This window comes from Anabas testudineus, chromosome 12 (assembly GCF_900324465.2).
Source record: "Anabas testudineus chromosome 12, fAnaTes1.2, whole genome shotgun sequence".
Classification (NCBI taxonomy): domain Eukaryota; kingdom Metazoa; phylum Chordata; class Actinopteri; order Anabantiformes; family Anabantidae; genus Anabas; species Anabas testudineus.
The window spans coordinates 4,668,177-4,692,420 of NC_046621.1; the positions used below are offsets into that span (position 1 = coordinate 4,668,177).

General features: G+C 39.2%; 1 protein-coding gene across 13 annotated transcripts in view; it reads right to left on the minus strand.

Annotated features, from left to right (window-relative positions):
- Positions 1–2,833: 2,833 nt before the first annotated feature.
- The window catches only part of LOC113158578 (disabled homolog 2-interacting protein), a 120,842-nt gene continuing 99,431 nt past the window's right edge, over positions 2,834–24,244 (minus strand). For 11 of the 13 annotated variants that reach the window (XM_026354565.1, XM_026354566.1, XM_026354568.1 and 8 more), the window contains 10 exons: positions 19,263–19,407; positions 17,672–17,816; positions 16,505–16,741; positions 16,195–16,396; positions 15,139–15,326; positions 13,066–13,948; positions 11,775–11,912; positions 8,148–8,350; positions 7,942–8,029; positions 6,710–6,877 (listed from right to left, as the gene is read on the minus strand). In XM_026354565.1, the coding sequence (XP_026210350.1) occupies positions 6,710–6,877; positions 7,942–8,029; positions 8,148–8,350; positions 11,775–11,912; positions 13,066–13,948; positions 15,139–15,326; positions 16,195–16,396; positions 16,505–16,741; positions 17,672–17,816; positions 19,263–19,407 (2,397 nt within the window). Of the gene's footprint in view, positions 6,878–7,941; positions 8,030–8,147; positions 8,351–11,774; positions 11,913–13,065; positions 13,949–15,138; positions 15,327–16,194; positions 16,397–16,504; positions 16,742–17,671; positions 17,817–19,262; positions 19,408–24,244 lie in introns of all 13 variants that reach the window. The other 2 variants (XM_026354564.1, XM_026354569.1) reach the window with 2 other exon arrangements.

The window sequence follows — 24,244 nt, forward strand, 5'->3', positions numbered from 1 at the left end:
ATATCAATGTGCGGCTCTTTGGACAGGTTTTAGGGGCGTCAGCTGCAGCTAGTGATGGAGAAACCAGAAGCTTCCTTAAGAACTGAATTATGTTAAACATGGTCCAGTTTATCTATTATGATTATTTTAAAACATATTCTGCAGAATGACAAATACACTTATTTTTAACAAAACAAACTAACGTGGCATGTGGAGCGTCATTTGGCGCGGTCACGTGATCTTTGCGTGACGACGCGCCGCATCTTGTCACGATACTTCAGCGAGAAAAGTTTGAATCTGTTGTTTGTAGTGCTCTGGTTCGAGTGAAACATCATCAGCTACAACATGTGACTGAAAATATTAATGTGTAAACTTAAATAATAAATTCGGGCTCACCTTTTCCGACTAATTTTTGCTCTGGCGGGCAGTCCTGCTAGCAAAGCTCAGTTAGCTAACGTTAGCTGCTCAGCTAGCATCGATCGTCGCTGTTGACACTAAACCTTTCAAACGACAGGTAATATCACCTCTCGCTGACTATCGTTAATTCTGTACATTCTGTAGCTACATTAATTGTACGACATGTCAAAATCAAACTTTCTTTTGCCACGTTATAGAGCTCTCTGCAAGCCCCCGGAGAAACAGCCTTCAACAGTCCAACAAAGATTGTTTATGAGGTAAGAGCGATCACTTGTGCACATTTACACGACTTTTGGTTGTGAACTTTCTGAGTAACTATTCATAAAAATAAGGTCACTGGGCTGTTTAATCAACATTTAATCTCTTCTGCTGCTGTGTATGCTGCATGACTGTTTATTTTTTACAATATAATACCAATTAAGTCTTATAAACAAGCTAATTCAGTACTGGATTCATGTTGAATATAATACTAGAACACCAACCCTAACTTTAAAAGTTCAATAAAAATTAATATACTGTATGAAAAATAGTTAATTAATGAGCCACAGTGCATTATTGTCCTTTGTTAGGTCCCAGGTATATCTTTCAAAATTCTTTATCAATCTTCTAACCAAGTCAGTTCTGGTATTTGTAACATATAGTTTTAGATGTGTTTATTTTAAAGAGATGCATGAATGTTTTTATTTTCTGTAAAAATAACTGCATCTCCCTGTTTTTTAATTTAAGACCAGCAGAACCTCTAAAATTAAATCTAAGCATAGTGCCCAGGCCTTCGTTTATGTTCACTGACCACTCTGTAATTCCTAATAACCTAATTTATCCTAACACTCGTGTCTTATAGTATTTTTAAGGGATCTTGGTGCCAGACCTTACGTCTTTTCGTTACTGTTGTTAGGTTGTTGTTGTTACTAGAGATTTAGCTTGTAGTCATGTGTGGCTTCAGTTTGCCAACAATAACCAATAAAAGCAGTTGACCACAGCAGAACCAAATAGCATTATAGCTCCAAACAACTTGTTTTATTGTTTTTGGAATTAGTTTAATTTGTAAAAAGTACAGTGAGCTACACATGTCTTGTTTTTCTCAAATTGTACAATGTTGTTGTTTAAGGAGGAACTATTTGAAATTACTTTACATGATTAACTAATAGCTATAGGACCTATGTTTTAAAGGCCTTAAATTTACTTTGTGTTAGTTGGTTGTATTTTAACACTTTGGATGTAGTTATTGTTGTTTTTCTTGTGCTCACACGGTGGTTGTGTGTAGTGAAGTTGTGATTAATTAACCAAATCAAACTAGTTGACATACAAAGAATTGTGACAACTGGGGAGTCCAACAAGTATGTTTTGCTCCATATAGTTGGGTATTTTAATCTAGCTATGCATAATTTATGAAATGAATGAAATTTGTTTTTCAATGTAAATCGTAATGTGCAGACTAACAGCTAACAGCTGTAAGATACATCTAGTGGCGTTTGTAGTATTTAGTGGAGAATATTAGTCTGTTAATCTATTAAATAAGGTGTAATGAGTTAAGGCTGTGGATACATTGGTCTATGTGCATGAAAGCTGAAAGCTAGGGATGTTTGCATCTTTCTCCCATTCTATCTTAGACTTTTATTGAGCTTGTTTGTTTCTATGAACTGTTTAGTTATGCATAACATAGATACTTGAAGCACACATTCATACATCTGTGGGCTCTTCATTTGGAAATGTTTTGGAGTGGAATTAAGTATGTGCTCCTTAGCTATTGAATTGCACTTGGCAGGATTTCACCTTCGTATCAACAAGTGGGTTCAAAATGCGGCTGTGTTTTCTTGCCTGTGATGCTTTAGAGTCACAGGGAGGTGAATATTGGGTAGTTATAAGACTTGTATCTTGTTTTATTAGCCTGATGTCCTAAATGCGTGCCACAGGGAGCCTGTTCCACTTGGCCGGAGAGATAAGTGAGCCTCACAGGGCGCAATTAACAGCACAGGAGGTTTCCTTTAAAATACATGAGAACCTACTGTTAATGAGGACTTCTTTCCCCGTTAGATCACATACTGTACTGTACTACATTTATCTTGCTTTTGAGAGAGCCATTTTGTTACAAAATACCCTCCATTTTTTTGTTAACGCCATTTCAGTTTCTCCCCTACCCACTGTGGGGAATAACAATCAGGCAGTATGTAGGTCAGGCTCACTGAGAAGTCTATTGCTCAAACCACTCTTTCACTTCTCTCCATCATATCCTCCACTCTGCCTTTGGACCCCAAGTCTGAACATATGTTCTCACTAGCTGATTGTCATCCATCTAGGCCTGCATGAGTATTAATTAACATGTGATTCATCATGCATGCCCTAAAATTAATAGTCATTTACATTTCATAATAACAAAGCATCACAAATAATGTAAGCAGGGCAATAATTGACAGACACAAGGGGGAAAGATTTAAAATAGCTAAATAAAACTTTAATAGGTCTAGTTGCAAATGTACATAAATTGCACAGCCACATTTTGTCAACACAAATTCCTCTGTACATTATTGTTTTGTCACTGTCGTCAAAGGAAGCAGAATCCAGCAAATACTTTATACTTTCAACATAATTACACAAGTATTTTCTACAGGATAGTAGAAAACATACAACATCCTTCACTTTATTTATAGCTTTATAAATTAACTAATCTTTTGTCTGTCTGTGAAGTGATGCTATAGTTTTCTGACTCTGAAATGGGAACATTACCCCATAAATCACATACACATGATAAATGAACTGAAAGCTAAGTCAAATTAGAAACCAAATCTTGTGTCTTCTACATGGCTTAATGTCGATGCATTGATTAGCATACATGACATTATAACAGTTATAACAGTAAACTTATTATTGTACACTACAGTTTAAAGCAAGACTGACTTTTGTTGGATTGCCAATGCTAAAATACTGTTTAGCTAATTGTTAAATGTTTAGCTGAATAGTAGCAGCTATGTATTTAGCTACTGTAAAATGCTAAGATAGCTGTAACAGTAATGCAAGTTGAAAGGTCATAAAGTCAGTGAACTCAAAGAACAGCAAGATTAGCTTAGACTTTACAACATAATCCACCAAAGCAACTGTCCTAACAGACTAGGTAAGGCTGTACTGTTACATTTCCAACTGTTTAGCAAGTGTACATGGTAAACGGTAGCTATTTAACCCTTAAGCTGGCTACTACTAATGTTTACCTACTGCAACAGTAGCAGACGGAAAGAATATTGAGTAAGCACAACCTACCAAAAAATTAGCCAACCCTCGCCACTGAAGGCCATCACTCATGACAGACTGCAGAACCTCCGACTGTAGTTTGCAAGGTAAATAAACAGTATTTTAGCATTCAGCAAAACTGTGATTTGTAGTGTTGGCACAAGTGGAGAACAGTCAAAATATCATCAAAATCAAATAGTAATTTTGCTTTTTACAGCAACATTTGCCAACAATGGCAAAGCATATAAGAAAAGCTAATTCCTACTGAATTAGGTAGATCAACTGTCTTTTTAGCATTTATTTAAAATGTTAAGCTATTAGCAGTACAGTGGTGTTAACTGAATAAGTAAAATGTCTTTTCTAAGAAAATGTGTATACTAACAATAACCACCAAAAGCAGCTGGTCAAAAGAAATACTAATGCCGTGGCAGAAAAAACATTATCTTTTTAGACTGAGCAACAGTGTTTTATTGCTGTTCAAGTAATATGGCAATTCTTTTATCAAAAGTAATATAGTCTTGCTTTTATCTCTGCAATTGTACAATAATTAGTGTAGGACAAGATGGGAAGATGTGATGAAGAGAAAGGTGATGCTACCAGATACTTCTATAGACTGAAGCTATTCCTTTTTATTCAGATAGAAGATAATATAAATGGTTTTGTTCATCTGATATAATTGTTTGTGAATGAGCTACACACACAAAAAAAATCCCTTTCTTCAGTTTTGAACTTTGCCACATTTGTGAACACCTAAAACAGGTGCTGTGCTTAGGAAAAAAAATTATATATATATACACCATCCACTGAATGTAAAAGTGCATAGAGCTAGACTGATGAGAAATATGGGATTGTGCTTGTGTATCTCATCAAGACTGGCCTGAAACCAACAAGACATCCTCCATGACTTCCCAAGAGTCAAACTCCTACTTACTCAGTTTTTTGGCTAGTGATAATACACTCTAAATACAAAAACAATAGCTTGAACTGGGAGAACACTGAAAAGTTAATTTAATTGTAAAGTTCTACTCAATGAGGACAGATGACTGAGTGAGCTATTTTGTATTTACAATATCCATAATGATACAGCAGAGTTTGAGCACAACATACATTTACAAAAGCTCTGTTAACATTAGGTAAAAATAGTGTGAGCATTTTATTTACACTTTCCCAGGCTATCCAGCCTCTTGATACACTCAATTATCATATATTCATTGTATATGTCTGCAGCAAGCCATTCAATTTATCATCATCATTCAATTGGCAACACAAGAAAACAAATGGTGATACTGAGGCTACCATTGGCTCTAGAGCAAGGATGAAGCATGCAGAGCCTCACACTTGATGAGTATAGTCTGTTACAGTTAAGAAAAATTAATACAAAAATATACAAAATACAGATGCTGAGATGGAGTGGAGCAATAAGAGTAATGCAAGGAGAGATTAGAGGGCCCAGACCCCATGTTAAGACCAACTGTGAGTTAGCAACTTCACATTCAGGCGACTGAGGGAAGGGAAGAGGGTGGAGGGTGAGTAAAAAGAAGACAAAGAGAGGAAAGAGGAGAGGGATGATGCCACTAAGAGAGTCACAGTTAGGATGCAGCATACTTCATTACCACTGACAAACAAAGCATTTTAGAGAGAAAATGTTGTAACTAAGGAAGCCATATTAACAATGGCTCACCAGTCCAGTGTATAGTATGAGTGAGTGTATCTATACAACTCCCTCAATAGCTCTTGTGCTACTAGAGAAAGAAGACCAATGTGACTTGTTGACCCACTCAAAATCCAATATGGGTTTGGTTGATTTGTGTCTTTATGAGCAGTGATAAGCATCCGAAGAAGAACCAATCACTTGACTGTGCAAGTTGTGCAAGCTACGCTGGAGTTGTTTGAACTATTGTACAAGTGAAGTGCATATTTTAAAGGGTTAAGCATCGTGGAGATTTGAAGTATGACAGAGGTGATGATGCTTATCACTGCTCGGTGTGGTTTTCTCCTCCAGGGCTCTAAAGCAAGCTACACACTACAGTCTTTCATCATAAGAGAAGAAAAATAAAACTAGATCTCACTCCTAAATAAAGGGCTGTTTTTATATTTGAGATTATCAAATATAGGTATATGTGTGTATACTCTATAGAAGAAAAAAATGCATACATCTATATTAAATTTCATTAATATAGTATCACATAGAATTCATTTACTTTAGTGTTCATAATACATTTAAGTGTGTACAATTAATTTTTATATCCTTTACAAATCCACAGTATAAGATAAGTTGTGCCTTTTTTGCAGTAATAGGGGAGCTGCGGGAAAAAGTCAAGGTGTGTTCCTTAATTAAGGCGTTTTTTGTACCAATAGATTTTCACAAAGTGCACTACATAGGGATGGAGGAGGGAAGTGGAGTCAGCAAGACGCTCAGGAACACACCCAAAGAGAAAAATGGGAAATAAAGATTATTTGGGACAAAAAATATCAATTTTTTATCTATTTGGTTCTTGATAAACACTGACTTTAAAATAAAGCACTAGAAAGTAACCCTCTCAGGACAACTAAGGTGATAATCCTTAATGAGTGTTATTGTGTTTAACTGGGTCCACTGTTGGTCCCTGGTTGTCAACAGGGAGAAGAATAAAGAGAGAGAGGAGAGGAGGGTTGCTAAGGCAACCATGTTTGGTGGTCGCCACGGTGTGTGGTTATATAGTGGTTTGTCCCAGGCATACACAGGGTCTTGAATTGTCCCAGCAACTGCATACATCCACTGGAAAAGTGTTTGATGGACAGCTATGAGTTTTATATGTACAAGCTCTGCACCGCCTCCTCTGGCCGTCACCCTCATAATGAAGGCTGTCTGGTGATCTGTCCATCACTCTGAAGTCCTGCCTCTTCTGGCTGTCTCCTCAGAGTGATGTCCTCACTCCTACACTGCGTCCAGTAAGTGGAAATGTCCTCCAAAAGTACTGTCTGCTTTTAAAAACAAATAGACCCTTGTAGTCGTTCAAACAGGCATGCATCCATGCATGCACGTACACGTCCTCGCTTTTAATAACTGTACACACGCAGGCCCTCGACACTCATTCGGGCAGATGCCAGTTTAACAGTTGCTACTATTCCTAAATTCGCCGTTCTCCGTAATCTGCAGTTTGGTGGGGTTAGTGGGGGAGATACCATTTCGTGTCTGCATGCTGTAGCGTTCTTTCAGCTGGGACAGAGCGCTCATCAGACGGGCGTTGGCTGCATCCAAAGATTGTATGCGCTTCTCCTGCAAACACAAATGCAGTTAGATCTGGTGGTGGACAAGGAAATATAGACAATATTTCAAAGTAGGTAGTATGTGGAGAAAAAATAGTCACTCAAAATACATTTAAATTGAGTCATGATTATAGAGTAAACTGCACAATGGATCTACATGAGTTTGCCTGGGCCACTAGTAAAGTACCAGTACTAGTAAGAACTAGAAAATGCAGCACATTTTGACAAATGTGTAGTTCTTGCTCGAGACCCTCTGTGTTCCTTGTATAACACCGAGGGCTCAACCACAGAAGCAAGCTCACCTCCCTGACTTTAATGAGTTTTTTTTTATTTTCATTCTCTCTGCCTGTTTACTGAAGGAGGCAACTTATTGCCTTACTGTGGCATGTTTGTTTACAGATGCAAAGTCTTATTACTTTAGGTGTGAAGGAAATGAATGACCTATGTTATGGTGCACCATTCATTTTCATATGTGCTTATATACCTTCTTAAAAAACAAAGTATAGATGTATTTTCACACAGCTTGTTGTAAAATCACTTTGACATTAATCTCCAAAGTTGCACATTTGTGCTTAATTGTGTTTGTTTGCATGCATATATCATGTATTACAGAAGAAATGGAATCCAGAGACAGTATTTAATCCTTGGTGGAGCAGTTAGGGTGATGATGATGATGATGTCATTCTCTGCCTAATTTAGCATTGCATTCCCAATAATCAAAATCTACAAATGTTTGCAGAACTGTACTCTAAAGCATCATTCTTTGTTTTCTAAGAAGGATTACAAGCCCGGATTTATATGAATATGAGCCACTATATATTATAGAAAAGCTACATGTTGACAGAAAATTAGATAAGAAATTTCTAAATGTATGTTTCATAAGGGAAAGTGGGAGGGAGCAGGCAATTCCTGCTCAGCCATTCAAGCTTGTCAATGCTAGAGCTGAGACAAGCTATGAATTAAACATCTCTTTGAATTTAGTGACCCATTGTTTCCTCAGGAAGAAGACACAAGTGACAGCACACATAGATCCATAAAAGTATTTGTCAGCATTTTGTACAGGAGCAAACTGACCTGTGCATCGATGATCTTCTGTTTAGAGTCTACAACTGCCTGCATGTCTGAATGATCCTTCTTTAGCTCCTCTTCCACTGACATTAACCTGAAAATGTTAACAAATAGAGGCAGTGTTACAGGGCAAATCTAAATTTAGTCTCTGTAATACAAAATTCACAAAGCTCTGTGTCAGCAAAACAGCTCCTTGTTCTTCCTCTACCTACCTGCTGATGATGCCCTTCATTTGGAGGTCCTTGTCTTCCTGCTGTCTGCGCAGGCGCTCCTCTGACTCTTCCAACCTGGCCTGGTACTCCATTAGCACCTTCTGAGCCTGTTCGTCCTGACCCTTTAGACGGGCCTCGTACTCTTCCAGCTTCTGCACTGATGCTCGCAGCTTCTCCTGTAGCACTGCAATCTCCTGCTGGTACTACACAAAGAAGCAGACGAATGGGGGAGTTTATTATCATTGTTGTTATTGTCATCCTGTTATTCATCATCGTCATCATCAACTCTATCAGCGGGGGCCCTTGTCTCCATTGCCATAGTTGACAAGATCAAAATAGAAATCTTTCAATCAGGCCTGAGATTATGTCCTGTTGTTCCTGGGAGTGAGTCAAATATCTGTCTAGAATGGAGACTGCCTCTCTCAGGGAGTGACATGGTTCATTTAAAAGCAATAGCTCTTAATAGCCCTTTACAATAGGCCAGTATAGCTTTGCTCAGAATCCGTTTTACCTTTTAATCAAATGATCAATTTCCTTTCAAATCATCAATATTTCCACTGACATAGAAAAGACTCGCTCGAAAAAAAAAGGTGTAAAATTCAGCCGTTTCTTCAGTAAGACCTCTGGTTTGGCTCAGAAACAAACAACCTGTTGAGAGGTTAAACTGGCAAAAACAGCAGCAAGAAAGAGAGGAATGAAAAGGCAAGGAGGAGGTGAGAAGGGATGCATGCAACCAGTGGATTAAGAGTCTAGTCTGTGAAATAAGCTCTGAAAAATCTCTCCCTGACCTCTCGCTGGACCTTAAAGAAGCTTTTAAAAGTGTTTTTTTTTTTCTTTCTTTCAGGCAAAGGAGGGAAATGAATGAAGGAATTAAATCTCTTCTGTCTAGACGAACCAGAACACTTTCAAAATGGTTTCTGTAGCAGTAAGGGATATTGTGGTCTGTCAGTCAGGCAAGTACATAAGCACAGTGAAATGCTAATATATGTAAATCCATCCAACAGATATTTCACTCAAAATAATGTAAACTTTTTTTGTGCGGTAGATCAAAGTTTGGGGATCTCCAGAACCATTAGGCCGTTTTCTGTGTTACCGGATTGTTTAACTTACACACTAATAACCTGTTTGCTTGGCAAAATAAAATCTACGTAAAAAAGTTGGAAAGAAAATGCTACGTCTTGTGAAGCTTCATCCTAATTGATATTTTCTTGTTCTTTCTGGCTGATAATCAACCAATTACCAATCAATGTGACCCTGTTCAGAGTCTCCTTTACTATAGCTAAACATACCACATTCTCTAAAACAAATCAGGACTGAAATATTTAATCACTATTATTTTTACCATTTTATGAAGCCAAAACTAAACAACAACCAGAAGGACGAGTTTATCTGGCTGCTAGAACTGAACACAATCCAGCTCATTATTCATCATACTGTGAAAGACAAATTATCAGACCACCCTGAATGATCAAATTCAATTATACAGTGAAGTTGCTGCTGAAATCATTCATCTTTTCTTGTCACCTTCTGCTTATTTCCCCACATTAATCTCCTGTCTACCACTGGGACAGCCCCGCATCACTCACGTCTTCCCAGGAGGAACGGTGACCTCAAATAGATCTCTCATCAGCTGCTCTACCCTTATTCCATCTCCAGTATCCCCCTGTTCTTGTTAGCAGATATCTTTGAGAATGAATGACATCTTCTATATCTGTAACTAAATGCACAATACAGGGTTTTGTTAAAATATACTTCTCAAAAAAATTAAAAGAAACACTTCCGGGGGGAAAAAACAAATGTGATTACCATGTATTCAAGATAATCACATTATTTTTGTGTCTAATAATAAAAGCTAACTGGAAATATTTAACACTTCAAAACTTCATGAACTAAATAAGAAGGAATTTTGGAAAAGGCCAATAGAAGATAAAGTGGTAACATTAAAAAATCAAGAATCGTAGATAATTGTGTAAATGTCTTGACTACAAGGCTAAAAAATTAGTAATAAAGGAAGATATGATATATTTAGGCAAATGTAGAAAACACAAAAATATTACTACATGATAATCGATATAATTAACAACTTGATTCTGCCATTAATCGCATTTAAGTAATTAATTATGTGTCTGTTTTTTGTGTTCCTTTCATTTTTATACAATCACATGTTGTGCTGAAAAACCTACCTCTTTCCTAATAACAGCAAACAAGAATTGAAGATAAATTTTGTGCAACCTAAAATCACCTGCCTGTATTTGATTGTGGCAAAATATGTATGAAATATATGTTTCTGAAGTAAACTAAAATATCCTAATGGCAAAATTATTTCCACAGTACAGTCAGCATTGTTATGGGCTTTTCCAATCCTTCCCTTGTTGCTGCTCTGCTATTTTAAGGTGGCTGTGGCTTCTTTGTTAAGAGTGAAGTTATTGCCTTCTTTGGTTGCTCTCCCTGCCTGGGCTGCTGGCTTCCATAAAGTATGAGCTATGTTAGGATGACAAGTTTGTATTCATTACGGATGGGAGGGGAAAAATGGGGGAGTGTGTGGCAGCCAATCAAAGCATGGAAATGAATGTGAGGGTGAATGGCTGTAAAGGTTGCTGAGAAGAAAAGCAGGGAACGTAGGCAGAGGAAGCAGCAAAAAGCCTCTTTCTGTCTATCTCTCACACAGATGCAAGCATACACAAGCTCAAACATATCTGTGTGGTTGTCCTGCATGTGCATATACGCATACACACCTGCTTTGGGTTATTACATTCATTCCAAAGAAGGAGGGGAGGAAATTGTGAGGGTGTGTGTAGTTGTTCAAGGTGGAGAGACATTTTTAATAAAATAGGTGTTTATAATTCTAATACCTAAGAGTGTAGCAGTCCCGATCTCAAGTTATTAGAAACTTTTGAAAAGTTTTGAACTTGTTTAACATTGACTTCTTTAGTTTCAGTCAAACCTATAGTGTAGATGTAGCTAAATTCCTGAATTGGAACGAGTCTGGTAATTGACTGATTAAAAAAAATAATAAAGGTACAATTATTTTATCTTTGATTAACTTAACACTCAACTTTTCACATCCATCCATCAATCAAGACATCTGAAATTGTATAAAAATAATAAGGTTATATGAAACCTTTTCCTGTCCTATGTTATATTGTATTTAACCTGACAAGTAATTTTCTTGTAATAACCACTTTCTGGTATTAATCAGGTCGCTAGGACTAGTTCTCTGTTGACTGTGATTTAAAAAAACAGAAACTGCTAAACAGCCTGACCATAACTGGAAATAAAATTTGAGAAAATTGGGACACCGAGGCATTATGGGGTCACGTGTAGAGCCCATAGTACCTCAGACTGATGCACAATAAATTCTGTTTTGCAATTGTTTTAAATTTGCATATTTTAGCTTTAAGTGATAATATGTTAACCTAGATTACTTTTAGAGAAAAGGCGAGAGCAAGATGGGAATCGATACAGCAGATAATTAAGTATGTTTTAAAGAGGGAGGTTTATGAGGGAACTAATGAGAGGTAAAGAAAGGAAGGACAGCTGAGTGGGAGTATTAGGGCTGAAGGTTGAGGTTTGTGATTTGTGAAAGGAGGAGTTAAAGGTCAAAGGTTGGATGATGGGGCAGGTTACCTTCTCCACCTCAGTTAGATCCTCTCTGTTTCTCAGTGACTCGGGCTCCATCCCTTCATGGTCTAAATACTGCACATTCATATTCAATAGCCAGGCTGCTGTGCGGTCCAGCGCACTGGGGTTCACTGGGGAGGGGGCCTATTGAAATCAACACAACACACACACACACACACATACACACATACATGAGCAGCAAGTGACAGGGAGGGGAAGGAGGGCAGGTTGCAATAACAGCACAGAAACAACAGAAATAAGCTTGAAATGCACCAACAAGTCACTGAAAGCAGCAGGTGGAATGGATACATACTCCTGTCTTCAAGCTCACTCACACTGTAGCACACACTGAAGATTATTTAAACATGTGAATGTGCACACTTGCAGTGTGATACTACTAGTAAGAAAAGTGTGTTTCTATCTGGAATATTTCTGATGGACAGGTGAGTAGGGAGGGTAGCTGTAGACTGATACAGTACATCAGAGGGAAGGCAGGATGTTCTAAAAGTGCACACTTATTTGCATTTAAGACTTGAAAATGATGAAATACCTGAATGTTAATATCTGCAAATGGACAAAATAGAGTAAAAGAAATGAAAGTTTGCATCAGCTTCTGATGAAATATGAATAAAACCTTATAGTTGGGTACTAAAGCACCCAACTGTAAGGTTGGGTGCTTTAGTACTTTCTGATGTCTACTACTTGACAGCCTGTGAGAAAACATTCATTTTAATCCAGACAGGTTTAATTAAGATATAAATCAACATTCATTTATAATCATCCAGCCAAATGGTGAAAATGGAAATATTTTTTCTTTTGTCTGTATTATCTATAACCTATTAAGATAAACTGTGAGGGGATATTTAACTTAAAGCAACTATGCAGAACAGAAAAAGAAATTGGACTGCTAATAGTTCTGTGAAGCTCAGTCTATATGTAGTCCTGGACTTGGTGCTGAGCAGTGTCCTGATGGCCCAGGAATATACTGTGTCTGTTTTTGTGAGGTCTGTGTTCTGTTATTGTTGAGCACATGGAAGCACATAGATTGCTAATTAATAAGATGCTAATTGTGCCTCCATCGACCTTATTCTCACCCCATTAAATGTGACCAGTACAACAGTGGTGAAGTGATGAGCTGCCTGTAAATTACTGTTATTACATGAACAATGGTTCATTAGGGCCTAACAATCCACCCATATATGGCCTGTGACAGCGATAGTTGCTGTTTTGCCGTGATGATTATACTCAGTTTTTAAAATGTGTACACCACCGTTAAGGTTCTGCGTGAGTATGTTACCTGTTTGTGGTGAGCCCTCTGTTTGGTTTCAGGACTGTCACCTTTGGAGGAAGAGGACTGCTGTCGTAACCGAGCCCCACTGCCAGGCCAGTCAGGTGAGGATGTCATCATGCTGCCAGAGGAGGGCCGAGGGTAGACGCCACTGTTGAGCAGGTTCGGGGGTGTGCGGCCCCGAGTAACGCTCTGAGGTGGAGGTTGGTCTATCCTCCGCTGCGGGCCGGCACTGTTCTGTCTGGGGACAGTAGGCTGGTGCTGTGTTTCTGTGAGGGACAGCTGTCGCCGATTGAACTCCCCCGAACGTCTGGTGTACTCATCTCCACTGCTTCCTCCACCTCCACCCCCTCCCCCATGGTTCAAGAAGGCGTGTTTCCCCCCTGCTGGGCCATCCTCATTGTTGCTATGGGAACTGACTGAACTGTGGCACTCTGAGCCCGAGTCGGTCATTCCACGTGGGGACACTGGCAGGCAAGCCGCCATCTGGTAAACTGGGTTCTGGAAGGACAGGGGGGCTAGCAGCTGCGCAGGTCGGCCTGGGGTGCCCTCTGTTCCTGGGGTGGTAGGGGCTTGACCTGGCCTCCTCAGGGTGGGACCTCCCGGGATGTTGCCCTGTGGGGCTCTGGCTGACCAACCTGCACCAGAGAGTATGCTTTCACCCAAGGCATCTGAGGCACTGGGACCTGGGCCACTTTCCAGACTGCGGGGGTCCTGAAGGTCCACCATGGACAGACTCTTGCTGCCATTGGCCATGACCAGGTCAGGCTCATTGGTCTCAGAGTAGCTTGAACTGCGTGCTGGGGAAGGCTGGATCCCTGAGCCTCTTGTCACAAAGAATAAGTCCTTATTTTCTGGGGTGGGGGAGGGTAATCTGGTGAAGTCAACCAAACTGAAAGAGGATCAACACATAAGGTAAATCCAAACCCTCAACCAACCACTGATTGATACTAATGAGCCAAAACTTCCTTTCATCATTTAGCTAAAATGTTAAAAATCATAAAGCAAACAGAGTCACAGAGTTCCTTAAACAGTGCATATTATCTAAATTTTGGCTGATAAAACTAAAACTACAATTTGCTACCTCACAACACACTAAGCAAGGTTGTAGCAGCAACCTTCCTTCCCCCTTCAGCCAGCAGATGGAGGTCTTATTGCTAAAAGATGATTACCTTGACAGACATGATTTATCTTCCAGTAATCTCCATCATTCACATCACACTAATCTTCGCCCTCTTTGTGTGTCCTTCTCCTTCTGCTGTAGTTGCCATTACCCTTCTCTTGTTTAACTTCTTTTCCCTGTTCATTATTCTCAATTTCTTCCCTTTCTCAATCATGGCACTGTCTCCTTTTCTTTCTCCTACTTTTTATGTCACTGGTGAGTGGATGAGAAGCAATTAGGTGAGAATAGGGAGCTCATACAAATGCTGTGTCTGTATCAAAGCAAGCTGGTGCTTATACACCACATACATACATCAATATATGAGTAAGCAGTTACTGTGAAGAGGGTCGGGTGTGGCATCGGGTCTTTTTAGGACATCCCTTAATTAGTTCTATTGATCCTGGGCTCTTGATGTGTATAATCATAGCAGCTGTCTGACTTACTTCCTGTTTAGTACTGTATACTGTAGGGTTTTTTATTTAATGTTTACTGGTGTTGCCATCTATGGCTATTATTCATGTGTCTCTGTTGGGCACTGTGACTTCATGTTAATCTTTTTAAGTGTCACCTTGCTATTGTTCAGCTGGGCAGAAAGGGGACAGAAGATAAGTGAGATAAGGTGCTGGGGAGAGTAAACAAGGTTTCATCTGGCTGATGTAAACAAGCAGGGGTGACACTTTCACTGTGTCATGGCCTCATCTGACATGCATTAACACTCAACAGGACTGGCAGTGTAAGGACACACCCAAGCTGACTTTGAAGAACAAATTATAAATATGAAGGGTTCTATGACATCCTATATTTCAATCTGCATGTCATCTTCCACTCCTACTTGATTAAAAAATAATATAATGGTGTCATCTGCATAAATAAATAAACTTGGTGCATGTATAGCAGATGTGATCCTAAATATGTCTTACCCTGAAAGGTCACTGTCTATGACCATCTTCTGTAGGCCTGTGGAGATGCTGCAGCTTGCCTCAGCAGGAGGTGAGCCCATATGCTCTGATGACTGTCCGGGTGTCATCTGGACACTGGATGGGTTAGACAGAGCTGTGTTCACCTCTCGGAGGATCCTGGGCAGAGGACCCAGCTTACAGGCTGCACTCTGAAGATAGAGAAACCAATATATTTAAGCCAAATTAAGTATTATTCTGGACCACTTCAGTTGGTGGCATTAATTGGATTTCATTTAAATGTTGTTTGGTTAAATAACATGTTTTCATATCTTTTAGACCACACTATTTTCCAACAGCTGTCACAATAAATAATGAAATAGTCTGGCCGGTCTGATGGACTGGAAAATCAACCAGACTTACTCTGATTTCTGAATTATAAAAACAAGGTTTTAAAGACTTGGATGCTCTTCCATAAAATAAAAATAAAAAAGCCCTTTATCTAATTATTACCAGCTTCCCATCTGCTATGAGAGCTAATGTAAATGTCCTTGTCCAAATCCATTAATATGCCTCATCCAGCCTCTGAGGCTTCAGTGTTCTCCCCTTGTGCCGTTTATGTAATGTAATAATAAATTGTATGTACAGTAAACATTCTAAAGTAGCCTGAGCATTATTCAAAGAGACACTTTATTAGTTGAATCATATTTTACAGTAATATTTAGGTCACATTAGAAAGTTTATTCAAATATATTATTCTAAATGACTAAAATGTACTTCTGCTTGTTTCATGCAGAGTTAGGAATATCGTTTCAAAGTAAGTTGTTGTTAACATAATTAGAAAAACTCAAATCAAATCTATATTATTACCTAGACTGTTTTGCTAGACCCAATATTTCATAACAGATTTTCGCTTCATGTCTAGACACCCAGGGATGTGTTTCAAGTGGGTTTTCATACAGATTTATTTGGTTTTCTCTGCAAAAAACTGCATGTGATACTTGATAAAAGTAGTTGGTAACAATGCTGATTAAGAGAAATGTCTTGATTACAGCTAAAACAGTATTTCATCTTCAGTACCTGGTCCATCTGGGAAACCACCTCAGAGAGGAGAGAGTGCAGGGTGGAGAGCTCCCTGCCGAGATCAATATACCCCTCAAATCCAGCTGTATTGGAGATTGTCTCTGGATTCGAGATTTCAAGAAGAAAGCGCTGCATATTGGTCCACTCATGCTCAAGAAACTGGTTCATGAAGGACATGTACTCTTCCTTGTTGCCAAATCTGACAGCAAACAGGGACAAAGAGCAGGTCATGTTAGAAATTCTACCATTCTCTACTAAAAATCCAGCACGGATAGCTACGTGGTGCTGTGTATGAAAGCACACTCACTTGGTGAAGTTGGCCAGGTTTTGGGTGACTTTGGCGATTAGTGTGAGCGTACGCGCCGTTCGGTCATCAGGATACTCCTGCATCAGATTGAAGAGCGAGGGGGACATAATTGCTGGACAGAGAAACCGCAGGAACAAGGACGCGCTGATCAAACGCTCACTGATGTCCGGTCGACCCCGGTTACTACATTCCTGCCGCCATGATGCAAAGACTTCTTTCAGTTCTCTTGGAAACACGCTGTTGACAATAAGAAACAAGACGGAAATATATATATTTTTTTTTAGGAGAGCAACCAATTATCTTTACCTCATCACATAAATGCGACTGTGTATTTTATATTTCATGTTCTCTGTATAAACCCAAAGCATATTCAGAACAGATGATTTGGTCACTTTGGAGCACTGCACCAAGAACTGGTCAGGCTGAATAATAACATGTTAGCTGGAGCAGTCGTATAATTTACAGTTGGGTTGTTTTGGCCTATCATTTGCATTGCAACAAATGTTTCTGCATTTATCAGTGGTGTAAACAACAAGAATAGAGCTGGCACTGATTTGATTGCAATATACATTTTTATTGTCTGCACTGGTCAGAGTGGTAACTAAATTCTCTGTTATTATCTGTTTTCACAATGTTCCTCGTCAACCAGCGCAGAATTTCTCTACACCCCCAATTTAGTTCTCCTTCACTCCTTATATCCTTATTATTATAAGTTCTTCCTATAAACAATTATCATAATTGTCTTTTTATGAGTTGCAGTGCTGTCATTGTTGCTTCCTTTTTATGATTAATTAATAATACAGTGTCACTACTTTCTGTCTAAGAGTGCCTGAAGATAATTTTCTCTAACATCTGTTTATACATAAATATTTATAACATAAAATGAAACCTAATCTTCGCTGCATGTAGGAGTAAACTGCTTGAAACATGCGTCTAATTCTCAATTCTTGGCAAAGGTTTAGTTAAGCTGGCTCCTAAGAGCTTTCTTGAGTTTTCTAACAGATTAAAATATTTACTTTCTAATTAAAAGCCCTCTTCACAGCAGTGTTCTGATTGTGATTAAGATCTTAAAGAATAATAGTCTGTTTCCAGGGACAATATATGAAGAAAACATTTGTTATAAATCGTGAACAAGAAAAAAGCTCAAAGGTTTGTTTCAGTATTTACCAGTATGAGTTGATGATTTTGCAGAAGGCCAGCTCACAGCACATCTTCAGGTTACTCTGGTGTTCTGGTAAGTCACCTGCTGAACACTTGGACGGATCCACCTCACAGTTCTCATCTGACTCATACAGTGCCTTGATGAACTCCCCTGAAAGAAACAGCAAAGTGAACAGGAAATGTTAATTTAAGGAAGGAATTTATTGGAGTGTAGGGAAAAAAAAAGGAAATCTGATAGAAATTGTAAATTCTTGATGAGCTGCACAACAGGATCATATCAGCAACAGGAAACACAGGTTGACTTTTCTCATAGAGATCATCGTTAGGCCCATCAATCACCTAGAAAACTGCTCTTTAGTTTGACTGCTGACAGCAAACACACTGGAAGATCCACAAGATTCTTGTAAGCCAAACAAGATGGCGGCAAAAATAACTATGTCCTTTTCGTTACCTTCATTTGGATAAAAGATAGCCCATTACTGCTATGATTTCAATGATTCTGCAAAAGGGAGCCAATCTTTAGTTTGGCAGCAGTGTGAGGTTGTTATTTCACTCTAATCAGTATTGTTGAAATGGGAACGGGAGTGTCTTTCTCCCCTGTGGTCTGAAGAAAGGCTTGGCTGTCCTTGTGTTGCCCCAGTCGCTGTTGCAGTGATTTCAATAGTTTAGGCAGACGTCAAACAACAGACACTCCACCAAAAGCAGCGATGTATAATTCACCAGCCCTCAATATGTCTCTGAACAAACCATGACAGAAAGACACAGGCAACATTTCTAGCTGCAATGAAAGCCAGAAAGAGACACGTGTACACACAGACATGGCATAAACACCTATTAAGCATTAATATCAGCAGCATACAGGAGATGGGTGCCAGGAAGATCGTGTGCCTTTGTAAATTAAACTACAGCTGTGTACATTTCAGTGAAAGGGAAAAGCATATAGTGCATACGGAGTGCTTATGGTCGAGGCTGTAGACTGATAAACAGACATGGGTGCATGGGGTCGATCACCTCATAATAATAATAAGCAAGTGTTGAGAAGGTCGATGAAACCGATATTTTTCTTCCTCTTGTCTCTTGCAACGTTTTTATTAATGTAGCTTCACCTTATCCAACTGAGCTATGAAGTTCAATTTCAGATGAAGGAGGTGGATCATCAGAGTGTCACTATCTGAATTGTCTTGTCAGTGATGAGCCGAACAAAAACAGAGATGACAGAATAGTTGCTGTTGTTGTCGTGCGATCAAAATGATTCTCAGGGGGAGAGGTCACCTCTAATGCCATTGGTGCTTGTCTAATTATACTCCACCCACTAAATTGTATTTACTGACGCTGAAGTTAACTTAATATTCTCTACAAGCAAGCGAATGAATAAGCTCAAAGGTGAATGTGAAGATAAAACACAACAGCAAACTTCAGCCTACAGCTTACAGAGAGTGCAAGAGTGACAGACACATGCACAGGGGGCGCGCACAAGGTCACAGCAACAAGATAAACACTAAAATAGACAATGTAGAAAAGAACAAGCACAAAATACTAGAAATGTGTAAAGAAAAGAGTAATTTGGAGTAGGACTTTAGTCTTTTGGTCCACTCACCGAGGGCGTCCTGCAGGTACTTCTGTCCCACAAGTTTGAGGTATTCCTCTATGGCCTTTGTGGCTAGTGTGTTTTCTCTGAAGATGAGATGCTCGTTCTCCCCACAGCGGTCCACCTCTGACATCATCAAGTCCGTGAGGAAGTCCTTTGGAAAGAACAAAAACAAGACAAGGGCGAGGTTAGCTACAAGTGCTGCAATCATGTTAGCACAGTAAATGAATATGCTTAAGAATTGGTCTGTTCATTTACAGAGAGTAATGGATGCTGGATTTCAACAATAAAACATCCTCTGGTGAGAGTTGTCGGTGTGTAAAACAAATAAAAAGTGGGTTATGATGGAACCAGACGGGTCCTTCAGAGTTTCATCTGATCCATCCTCCTCTGCTTTCTTTATATAGCCTGTGATATTTCCACTTATTAAACTTTCCTGTCATTTCATACTCTGTACATCTCAATGTGCTTCTTGCCTAAAACAGTGACCTGACCAGCCGCTGCTGACACACTTGGTCCCCATCAGTGATCTACAACAGTGTACAAACAGTATCAGTGAGATGCTGGACAGTTATGTATGATAAGTGTTTTCATGCCTGTGCCTGGACACTAGGCTTATTAGAGTAAGCCAAGCAGCTGAAAGGCACTAAAAGCAGAGCTCAGTAGATCTGAGGGGAACTGCAGAGACAGCAGATAGGTCTGCAGGTTGGAGGTTTGTCTTATGGGTTTGTCACTAGAAGAGAGACACACACAGTAAATTGATCCATCACCAATAGAAACGTATAGATTATAGCAGATATAGTAGCAGCACTAACTATTTAAGTGTCTTTGTGGGTTAATAGTGTGGATTATCACCTTTACTAGTTGCACCTGTGCTCTATGTGACACAGGGAACAGGATTTCGTCTCAACTCACCATACTGCCGCAGTGTGACAGCTTTTCAAAACACATTTGTGCGCACATGACCAGTGAACGTGAAAAAAGCATAATTCTGTCATTTTCCTCCACTTCACTGAAGTGGAGGAAAATAAAAAACATCTATTCATTCGATCCTTTGAATTTGACATATCCCAGAACTCAAACTCCGTATGCGTCAGTGAGCATTTTGTTTGCTACTGAACAAACAAAAAACTGTGACAGGACTCGTCATATAATGATATAAACCATTATTTTTTTTACACTTTCATTGAAATGTTATTTGCACTATGATTTTGACTTCTGTCAATGAGTGAATAAAGGCAGAAATAAATCTCTGTTCTCATACAAACAGAAAGCCTAGATGAAAACACATTACTTTGAAGGAGCTGGTAGTGTGATTAACCATTTTCATTTATTTAAATAAGTCACATTTAAAATAAATATCCACTGGACCTATGCATCAGCTGCATAAAAATAACAGGTGGAGATGGACATTAGAGCTCCCAAAATTCAACCTCTGAAAGAGAAGGATGGAAATTGAGCCATCTGGGGATGAATCATCCCTTGTTTAGATCCCTTCAACAAATTTCTGGGTGCACTCTCATGCAAGTCCTCTGGCAGCTTGTTAAACTAGGGGAACCAGCATTGCAGCGAGGGAGAAAGCAGAGAAGAGAAGCAAGTGACAGATGTATGGAGAGAAATAGAGAAAAAGAGGAGGAGACGGTGTGATGCTCTTTAAAGACCAGAGGAGGAGGCGGAAGGCAAGAGACAGAACTTCTCAGACGGTTTCTATCGCTGCTGCAGAAGCCTGTTATCCGGCTAATCAAAGATACGCCGCAGGGAGCCAATCATCCATTGATGTGCAGCGAAAGGAGGATTTTTGGTTAAAATATTTTCATTTTTCACACATGCACCAACTGCACATGCACATAAACATACAGCACAAAGGTGGGTGTGAGTGTATAAATATCAAACAAAGCCAGACACTGCCTACTTGTTTGGCTGTTTAGTCAAGACAGGTAATAAAGGTAATAATTTACCCACTACAAACATACAGTATGTACAGAAATACAGTACCAGTACACATGGTCACATAATCTTTTAAAAATACTGACTGTGTGTGCTCAATGGGTTTCAAGTGTACAATATGCAATACAAACACCTGTTAAGGTGACACCGTTCCCAATGTATAATGCTACAGGGTCTCTGTAGCTCCACAATGACAAACCCAAAGCTACTTTGCAATGAAAAAGCACAAGTAAGGGAGAGGATACAGGATAAATACCAAGTAAGTTAACATCCACTGGAGTACAGCTAAAAGAGTCATAAAGAAACAAAGTGAGACTTATGTTGACTAATGGAAACATGAGTCAACTTCTGCCGGGTGTTTCACCAGTTGCAGTTGTGTGAGAGAATGACAAAGGAAAAAAAAACAGGAAGGCATGTGGCTTCAGTTGGATGATGTTCCCATGGTCTTCTGGGACCAAAACAACTTTTTCAGCCATCAGACTAAATGCCACATTGTGATGTTATGGGGAAGTGTCTCTACAGCAGGCCCCACAAGGCTTTGGAGGTTAAAGAGTAAAATAAATGCAGGAATATACAGGGAAATCCTGGAGGAAAGCCTGATGCCGTTTACAAAAAACCCCAGCATACAGACAAAGCTACACGGGAATGGCTTCAAAACAAAAACCTTAATGTCCTGGAGTGGCCGAGTGAGAGTCCAGATCTCAGTCCAGTTTGCGGCTGGACTTGAAAAATGGTATTTACTCTGAATCCCCAAGCAACCTGACAGAGCCTGAGTGGTTATAAAGAAAAAAGAAAATAGCAGTGTGAGGCTGTAATTCTGTCAAAGGTGCATCTACTGAATTGTGACTCTTACTGAGTAAATACTTGCAACAACAATTTATCTGCAATTCATTTAGATTTATTTGTGGATATATTGTTGTTGTGGATGTAAATACTGTATGATACAATAGCTAATAGTTCTCATTTGTGGCAATTCAGGTTTGTTTACTTGATACATGACATTGATTCTATGGCATCAATTGACTGAATGAAATTTCTAACAATATATTTTTCAAGTTCTCTTCTTACTAGACATGCATGGTAATTTGTTATGTTCATGGTTATTAAAAATAAGACATGCAGCAGGGAGCAGTGCACACTACACAATGACGCCTGAGGAAACCTGGCCTCTTGAGGTGTATGGACACCCATCCCATCATTAGACAGGAGGGCTTGTGGGTTTTCTTTTAACTCTTTTATTGAAGGAAATGTCATCCCAATAATGAGCTTTCCTCTAACCTCTACCCATCTGTGGCTCTCTCCCTCCCTCTTCTACTCCGTCCTCTCCACTCTGCTCTCCTTATGTGGCCACTGAGGCGAGGTAAATGCAGGCCTGATTAGACAGAATGGTCAGATGAAATGGAGGAGGAGCACAGCAGAGTGAGAGAGCCATCAAAAGACCGACAGAATAATAGAATAACGTCTGCAGGAAGCCTAAACAAAATGAAATTCAACCTCCTCTAACAATAATCTCTTACAGTGACGTGCTGTACATGAGCTGATATTTGCCGGGCCCACCAACTTATATTAGGAAGATTGAGTACATGTGTATCTGTGCACACAGTTTGAGATTTTTGCAAGTAAGCTCCGAGCTTATTTACAATACATGGATATAAGAAAATTAGAGTGGATTTGCATATTTCATCTCTGCATAAATTATGTCAACCCTTTTCCACATCATGCCATATGTTCCTAAGACTGATTTCTCACCTTGCAGGTGGCAACTGATTCCTCGGTTCTCATTTCGGAGGAAACTTAAATGACAAGATGTAAATTTACGTGTTTCTCTTGATGTATAGTCTGCAGTTATTCTAGCAGCTCTGTCCAAGACTGTACCTGTGTTTTTGGGATAAATGCTAACATTAGCGTCCACATGAGTGACTGATGTTGATACTAATTAATTATACTAATTCATTAGTATAATTAATTAAAACCAAAAAGTATTTTCCCTGTAATTGATAAAGTATTGATCAAGTAGCTTTCAGGTCTCGACTGGTTCAAAAGTATAAAATCTATGTAAAAATGTCAGTAAATTATACTGTATTGCACTGTGTATACTGAACTTTCAAGTGTCATAAAAGTACAGTATGAACAATCCAGTTCTAAAGAGAGATCAGAGCTCCTTCCTTTTCCTTCTTGTCATCCTTGAGCATTTTCTCTGACGTCTTCATTCTTCTAAATCCCCACCCCTCACTGCTAATAAGGAGACGTAGGATGCTTCCTGTATTGCTGCCACGTCTCATCAGCTAAACCGCGGCTCAAGAAGAGAAGAAAAAAAAGAAAGTGCATAGAGAAGGGAGGGTGATGTGAAGATGGGGTCAGGGTGGAGGGTAGATGGTGCAGCACTGATCCGATCTAATAAATAGTAGGGAACAGAGTCCTGTTGAAAATGATGACGTTCCCTGTGGATGGGCTCACTCACTAGTAAAATCTCATAAAGCTTTGTCCATTGCGCTTTCATACACACACCAATTTAATCACCACTAGGCACAGCCCCCATGTGTGGGCAAAGCTTACATCTGCAATGTTCCAAAGCAAAGCGTATGACCACAAGTGTTGGAGCAGAGGAATAAAAACACAGGCCTCTGCTGAACTTAAGAGAGACAAATTAATCAGGACTCCCACTGTAAGCCGCATTGTAATTACACACTAATTCATACAAACAGAAACACCACGGTAAGAGATAAAAAAGAGAAAAGAAAGGAGAAATATTTGTTTGTTTGTTTCTATAATGGTATAAACATCAGAAAAAATATAATAGTGGAGGCTTTGCTGTACTGGACAGTTTATGGATGCTTCAAGTGAGTTCAAATATCATTGGCAGGTCCATTAGCTCGGCTTCTTTGTTCTGCAATGTGCAATATGTATGTGAATCAATGCATGTGTAAAAGAACAATGGATGAATAAATGTGATGTTGTGTAATGTAATATTGAAACATACTGAAATACTGCACATCCGCCTAGATGTCCTGCTGTTGAATTAGTATTTTAATGTAAGAAATTGT